Raw genomic sequence first — 7,970 nt, 5'->3', positions numbered from 1 at the left:
AGAGGTCTGATTTTTTTTCTATAAATCCTCAGGAACTGAAAGATTCTTGGTCCGATTTCATAGATTTTTTTCCAATCCAATTTTTTTTTCAATACCCCCCTCTTTAAAATTGTTTTGAGTTTCTTATAGTTTATGAGCAATTATTATATTTTATTTACTAAGTTTTTTTTTAATCAATAAAAATTAACAACAAATTTTAATAGTATTTATTTTTCATAATTTCACCTCCTACTCCTCCGCTCGTACCCCAGCATTCTACAAAAAACATTCCCCCTCTCTATTTATTACTTTTCTTGCGTCTGGCATCCGTTATAGCACCCCACAGTTCAATGATGAAATCATCGGTAAATCCGAATGATTCCAAATCGGAATTATCAATGGCCTCAGCAAAATCCATAGAATTAGTTTTGTCGGCACCCAAATCCCAAATCTGCGTTGCCAACTCCGCATCATTAATACCCATAAAGGATTCGAGCAGATTATTTATGGCCTCAATACCCGCTTGGGTTGAATCATCGAATTTCTCTTCAATCTCCACATTGCCGTTGGCCTTGAAACGTAACGTTTCCTTACCGCTGCCATAGCCACCACGACCGGAAGGCATGCGGGATTGTGATCGAGGGCCAATACCTTGGAAACCACTACGCATTGGTTCGACCAAACGCAAGGTGAACGAGGAGCCGGTAGGGATTTCTTTCAGCAGACGGGCCACTTCGTAATGTCTCTTGCCCACCATACTCTCCCCGTTCAATTTCTCGATGTGATCTCCCACTAAAATGTGTTCGATGCGATCAATAATGGATCCCTCTTTGATCCGTTTGATAAATGCAAAACCGGCACCATTATCGGTAATGGTCAGGCCCAAGGCATCTTCCGATTTGACAATTTCAATTTCTTTCGGTTGACCCTTTCGATGGGCAAAAATGAAATCATCCAAACCAATTTGACCACCCAGCAGTTTGGTCATATCCACCTTGTGGGAGTTGAGGGTGCAGAACAAGATCTCCTCAGCTGGTATATCATAACATTCGGCAATTTTCTTATACAATTCTCGTACACTGGCAAATCCGGTAATTAACCCGGTAGGGCTGCCGTGGGCCAGTTGGCAATGGAATACTAATTGGGGTTTTTGAACATTTGATTCACTTATCGATGGTGTCCTTTGAGTGTAGTTGCCATTCTGTTGTTGTTGCTGCTGGCTGGGGGGTACTTTACCATTTGACATTAGACCATTGTTGTTGTCGTGAAATACCGAATCGGCTGGTATTGTGGGCTTGGGAACTTTCTTGGCAAATAGTGGCATTTTAGACTTTGTTTTTGATTTTTAATGCGGTCTCAGTTAAGTTCTCCCGGAGGTTCTTTCGGATCTCAAAATTTCGTTATCGAGTTTCCAATCTATTTAAAGATGAAGAAAATTGCTTGGATTTAGTTTGAGGTTTTTTTATTTTGGTTCTTTTTTTGTATTTTTGTAGGGAGTTGTGATTTGTTGTTACCATCACCATGTTGTTGTTGTTAGTTTTTTTTTTTCTTATGGAATTTGAGTAGGATGATGCATTTTGGTTACATAAATGAAGTGCATTTTTTGTTAGTTATGAATTATTCAGACATACATAGAGGGGTTACACTTAAATTTAATTTTTAATTTTATTACAAATGAAGGCAAAGATTCAAAAATTAGTCCGACACTGAGGCCAGATTTTTTCTATAGAGGCAATTTTTTTCCATAGAAAAAATACCTCAGACACTGAAGTCAGACTTATCTATAGACACTGAGGTCTGATTTTTTTCTATAGAAAAAAATTCCTTAGACACTGAGGTCTGATTTTTTTCTATAGAAAAAATTCCTCAGACACTGAGGTCTGATTTTTTTCTATAGAAAAAAAAATTCCTTAGACACTGTGGTCTGATTTTTTTCTACAGAAAAAAATCCTCAGACTCTGAGGTCGTTTTTTTTCTATAGAAAAAAATTCGTCAGACATTGAGGTCTGACTTTTTTCTATAAAAAAAAAATCCTCGGACATTGAGGTCTGACTTTTTTCTATAGAAAAAAATTCCTCAGATTTTCTGAGGTCGTTTTTTTTCTATAAAAAAAAATTCGTCAGACACTGAGGTCTGATTTTTTTCTATAGGAAAAAACTCCTCAGACACTGAGGTCTGATTTTTTTCTATAGAAAAAAATTCCTCAAATTTTTTCTATAGAAAAAATACCTCAGACTCCGAGTTCGTATTTTTTCTATAGAAAAAAGTACCTCAGGCACTGAGGTCAGATTTTTTGTTTCTATAGAAAAAGATACCTCAGGCACTGAGGTCAGGATTTTTTCTAGAAAAAAAATCCTCAGATTTTTTCTATAGAAAAAATACCTCAGACTCAGAGTTCGTATTTTTTCTATAGAAAAAAGTACCTCAGGCACTGAGGTCAGATTTTTTGTTTCTATAGAAAAAGATACCTCAGGCACTGAGGTCTGATTTTTTTCTATAGAAAAAAATTCCTTAGACACTGAGGTCTGATTTTTTTCTATAGAAAAAAATTCCTCAGACACTGAGGTCTGATTTTTTCTAGAAAAAAATTCCTTGGACACTGAGGTCTGATTTTTTTCTATAGAAAAAAATTCCTCAGACACTGAGGTCTGATTTTTTTCTACAGAAAAAAATTCCTCAGACTCTGAGGTCGTTTTTTTTTCTATAAAAAAAAAATTCGTCAGACATTGAGGTCTGACTTTTTTCTATAAAAAAAATTCCTCAGACATTGAGGTCTGAGTTTTTTCTATAGAAAAAAATTCCTCAGACATTGAGGTCCGACTTTTTTCTATAGAAAAAAATTCCTCAGACATTGAGGTCTGACTTTTTTTCTATAGAAAAAAATTCCTCAGATTTTTTCTATAGAAAAAATACCTCAGACTCAGAGTTCGTATTTTTTCTATAGAAAAAAGTACCTCAGGCACTGAGGTCAGATTTTTTGTTTCTATAGAAAAAGATACCTCAGGCACTGAGGTCAGGATTTTTTCTATTGAAAAAAAAATATCTCAGACACTGAGGTCAGGATTTTTTCTATAGAAAAAAAAGTAACTCAGACACTGAGGCCAGGGGGTTTTCTATAGAAAAAAATACCTCAGTGCCTGAGGTCAGATTTTTTCTATAAAAAGTACATCAGACTGTTAAAAAAATGCTTCAGACCTTGAGATGTGATTTCCTCAGCTCCCATATAAGATGGCACTGAGTTGTTTTTTTTATAGAAAAAAAAAAATACCTCAGGGACTGAGGCCAGATTTTTTCTATAGAACAAATACTGACGTCAAGTTTTTTCCATAAAAAATTATTCCGACACAAGAAAGGAGTAAAATTTTTCCTAAATCTTAGACGACACTGAGGTCAGATTTTTTCTATAAAGAACATCTTCAGACACTGAGATCTATTTTTTTCTAAAGAAAAAAATACCTCAGATAAGAAAGCCAAATTTTCCTTATAGAAAAAATACCTCAGAGTGTGATGACAGATTTTTTTCCGTAGAAAAAATGACTCAGACACTAAGGCCAGATATTTTCTGAAGAGGAAAAACTCGATCAAATCTGTTCTACAGATGAAAATAATTGGGTCATTGGAGGGTAGATTTTTTGTATAGGAAAAATTCGTTTATCACTGAGAAGAGATTTGTTTGTATAGAAAAAAAATGCTTGGGGCACAGAGCAAAAATCTGATAAAAAATCTACGCCTTGATAGGCTTTGGAAGAATATTCTTTAAAAAATCCACGCCTTGATAGGTTTTGGAAAAAAATAATTTTTAAAAAATCCACACCTTGATAGGGTTTGGAAAAAAATAATTTTTAAAAAATCCACGCCTTGATAGGCTTTGGAAAAAAATAATATTTCAAAAAATCCACGCCTTGATAGGCTTTAGAAAAAAATATTCTTCAAAAAAATCCACGCCTGGTTTTGCCTTGAAAATTATTTTTTATAGAAAAAATACCTCAGACACTAAGATCATATTTTTTTTCTATAGAAAAATATGCCTCAGACATAGAGGTCAGATTTCTTTCTTTAAATATTAGGTTGGGGAAAAAGAAATACATTAGGCCAGTCGACGAAAATGTCGATAAAATCGGGGAAATGATCGATGTTGACCGTAATAACGCCCAGGAGCTAAAAATCGACCATAAAGCTGTTTTAAACCATTTACACAAAGCTGGATTCAAACAGAAGCTCGATGTTTGGGCGCCACACCAATTAACAGAAATAATGGAATTACCATCTGCGAAGCCTTGGCCAAACGGAATGAGAAATGGGTCTTTCTTAAACGGATGGTGACTGGAGATGAGAAATGGATCACAACCCTGTGGGAAAACGATCGTGGTACAAAAAGCGGCGAAGCACCTCAAACGGTGGCCAAACCAGGACTAACGGCCATGAAGGTCCTGCTGTGCATTTTTTGGGACTGGAAGGATATTATTTATTAGGAGTTGCTTTAATATGGCCAAAAGCTAAATTCTGATCTCTACTGTCAACAACTGGACCATTTGAAAATAACAATAGACCAGAAACTGCCAGAATTGGCCAACAGGAGAGGTGTCGTGTTGCACCAGGAAAACGCTAGGCCACACACATCTACAGTGACTCGTCAGAAACTTCGAGAGTTTGATTGGGAAGTTTTAACGCTTCCGCCATACAGTCCGGACTTGGCACCAAGCGATTATTCTCTTTTTCTTGCATTGCAAAATTTCTTTAATGATAAAAAATTTGATATCTAGGGAGGATTGTGAAAATCGACCATTAGAGTTTTTTGCAAATAGAGAGCTGGACATCTGTGAGAGAGACATTATAAAGTTACCTATGAAATGGCGACAATTCATACAACAGAACGGTGCATATTTGGCCCAAATCGTATGATAAATAAAGTCCAATAGTTCATATAAACATAATGAATTTCTTTTTCCCCAACCTAATGTTTTCGAAAAATATTTTTCAAGGCTTTATTATGTCCTGAAATTTTTTTCAATTTCACTCCTTGCTAGGCCTTGGAAAAATATTCTTTAAAAACTCCACACCTTGTTAGGCCTTCAAAAATTTTTCTTTAAAAAAATAAGCTTCGAAAAAAAAATATATTTTTTTTTTTGAAAAATATACACAGTACTTAAAAAAAACCCCTTCTATAAAAGAACCTGAATAATATTTTAAATAAATTTTAAACCTGTTTTGAACCTTGAAAAAAATTTTGTTGTTCACTTTTAAATTAGTTGGTATTGGATCCATAAATTCAATCATTTGTTTTTTTATTATACCCTACACAACTATGTTGTCAGGCGAAATATTGGTCCTAGACCCACCTTTAAGTATACCGATCGTCATATCTCGACTAGCTGTATCGATCTAGACATGTGTGTCCGTTCGTCCGACCGTCCGTCCATTATAAATTGTAAACACGATACAGGCCACAGTTATGGACCAATCTTTACAAAATTTTGCATGTAGGATGGGTTCTGGCCAATGAAGACCCCTATTGTTTTTGGTAAAGATCGGTTAATATTTAGGGGATGAAATGGACCAAATACTTAATTTTTGTCGGTTTTTCTGATCGCTCCAGAGGCCGCCATTATGGCCCAAACATCGCGAATTTTTGGATTTTATAAAGAAATTTCTTAAGACCAATAGGCGTGGATTTTATAAAGAAATTTCTTAAGACCAATAGGCGTGGACTTTATAAAGAAATTTCTTAAGACCAATAGGCGTGGATTTTATAAAGAAATTTCTTAAGACCAATAGGCGTGGATTTTATAAAGAAATTTCTTAAGACCAATAGGCGTGGATTTTATAAAGAAATTTCTTAAGACCAATAGGCGTGGGCCAAAGAATAAGCATGCCTGTTTTGATAAAGATCGGCCAATATTTTACTCCTGAAGGACATAGACCCGAGAAGTTGATAGTATATCCTAGAGGAGTGGTTGACCTGTATGTACTCTGATGTGGGACTTATACATAATAAGGTAAATGTGACTATGTGCATAGTATTACTATTACTCCATTAGAGGACGGAAATGTCGCGCTGATCGCTTTGAAATTGTAAAGGAAGTTCCGATTATGGTCAAGGACAACGCCTATAGTTTTCGGTGAAGTTGAGATTTCATTCAGGGGGTGCAATATGAACGGAAAACTTTAATTTTGTCAGATTTTCTAGTCGCTCTCGAGGCAATTATTATATGCAGAACATCTCATATATTTTACAAGGTGAAGGGGATGTGATCAAATACTTAGAGCGGCTGTTTAGATGATGATCGGTCAATATTCCGAGGGTCACATCAATCAAAACCAAAAGTGACCAGTTTTTTATTTTATGGCGTAAAAATTCATTTCGTGAAAAAAAAAATGGAAAATATGCCAGGGTTAGTGAAGGGTTGCCAGGGTTGACCTATCACGAAATATTTCCCAGTTTCAGAATATAGAACCGCAGAAAGTTAGAGTTCCGTGGTAGTTGTGTAGGGTATCATATGGTCGGCCCCGTCCGACTATACTGCTCCGCTCACTGGTTTTTATATAAATTTATTTTTAAAACCTTTTTTAAAAAATTATTTATAAATTATTAATAAAGTTTTATAGTAAATAAAGTCCATTGTACTAAAATGAAAATGCATTTGCCGGGAATTCTTATAATTAGTATTTTTTATACCCTTCACCACACTGTCGTACAGGGTATTATGTCTTTGTGCATATGTTTGTAACAGGCAAAAATAATCGAGATAGACCCATGGTTCCTTTTGAGAATATGCATAGAATCATTTTCTGAGTCGATTTATGCATGTCCGTCTGTCCGTCCACGTATTTTTCTTAACAAAGTACATGTCGCATTTATGATCCGATTTGGATGAAATTTGGCACAGATCACTTAATTGGCCCAAGGACGAACCCTATTGAAATTGGAGAAAATCGGTCCATATTTAGGCATAGCTCCCATATAAGGGTACCCCCACATTTTCGGTATTTTGAGGTTCTTGAGCGCGTTTTTTAACTGAATTCGCTGAAATTTGGTATTTTGAGTTATAATTGGGTAGCAAATCTCCCTACCAAAAGTTATAAATAAAGGTCCATTTTTTCGTATAGCCCCCATATAAGGGTACCACCAAATTTTCGGTATTTTGAGGTTCTTGAGCGCGTTTTTTAACTGAGTTCGCTGAAATTTGGTACTTTGAGTTCTTATTGGGTAACAAATCTCCCTATCAAAAATTATAAATAAAGGTAATTTTTTTCGGATAGCCCCCATATAAGAGTATCCCCAATTTTCGGTATTTTGGGGGTTTTTATCGAATTTTTCGACCGAATTCGCTGAAATTTCTTATTGGGTAACAAATCTCCCTACCAAAAATTATAAATAAAGGTCAATTTTTTCGGAGAGTCCCCATATAAGGGTACCCCCTATTATCGGGTTCTTGGGCTCGTTTTATAACTGAATTCTCTGAAATTCTGTACATTGGGTACTTATTGGGTATCAAATTACTCCACTAGAAATTGTAAATATAGGTCCAGTTTTACTGGTAGTCCCCATATAACGGTACCCCCAAATTTTTGGTATTTTGGGGGTTTTGATCGTATTTTTCGATCGAATTGACTGTAATTTAGTACGTCGAGTTCTTATTAGGTAGCAAATCTCTCCACTATAAATTACAAATATTGGTCAATTTTTTCTGGTAGCCCCCATATAAGGGTACCCTCCTTCACCACACTGTGGTACAGGGTATTATGTCTTTGTACATATGTTTGTAACAGGCAAAAGGAAACGAGATAGACACATGGTTCCTTTTGAGAATATGCATAGAATCACTTTTTGAGTAACAAATTAGGTCTAGAATGATGTGTGTTAAGTTTCCTGAAAATCGGTTCAGATTTATATATAGCTCCCATATATATTTTCGTCCGATTTAATGTAAATGGTGCACCAAAGTCCCTTAATATATTTGGGTTTGCACTAAATTTGGCACAGCGTAATG

At 35.4% G+C, this 7,970-nt stretch overlaps 1 protein-coding gene across 1 annotated transcript; it reads right to left on the bottom strand.

The window, feature by feature from the left end:
- Nucleotides 1-277: 277 nt before the first annotated feature.
- LOC133331493 (PDZ domain-containing protein GIPC3-like) lies at nucleotides 278-1,303 on the bottom strand. Its single transcript, XM_061539882.1, has one exon. The coding sequence runs from the start codon at nucleotides 1,301-1,303 to the stop codon at nucleotides 278-280; it is 1,026 nt and encodes a 341-aa protein (XP_061395866.1).
- Between the last annotated feature and the right edge of the window lie 6,667 nt (nucleotides 1,304-7,970).

This window comes from Musca vetustissima, unplaced genomic scaffold (assembly GCF_032173495.1).
Source record: "Musca vetustissima isolate MV318-11 ecotype Yass unplaced genomic scaffold, APGP_CSIRO_Mvet_v1 utg71619, whole genome shotgun sequence".
NCBI classification, from domain to species: domain Eukaryota; kingdom Metazoa; phylum Arthropoda; class Insecta; order Diptera; family Muscidae; genus Musca; species Musca vetustissima.
The sequence above is the reverse complement of the archived record's forward strand: the minus strand, read 5'-3'. Positions and strand labels throughout refer to the sequence as shown.

What these genes read in the sequence shown, in the direction of transcription:
- LOC133331493 (XM_061539882.1), bottom strand. Translation starts at nt 1,303, where the DNA reads ATGCCACTATTTGCCAAGAAAGTTCCCAAGCCCACAATACCAGCCGAT.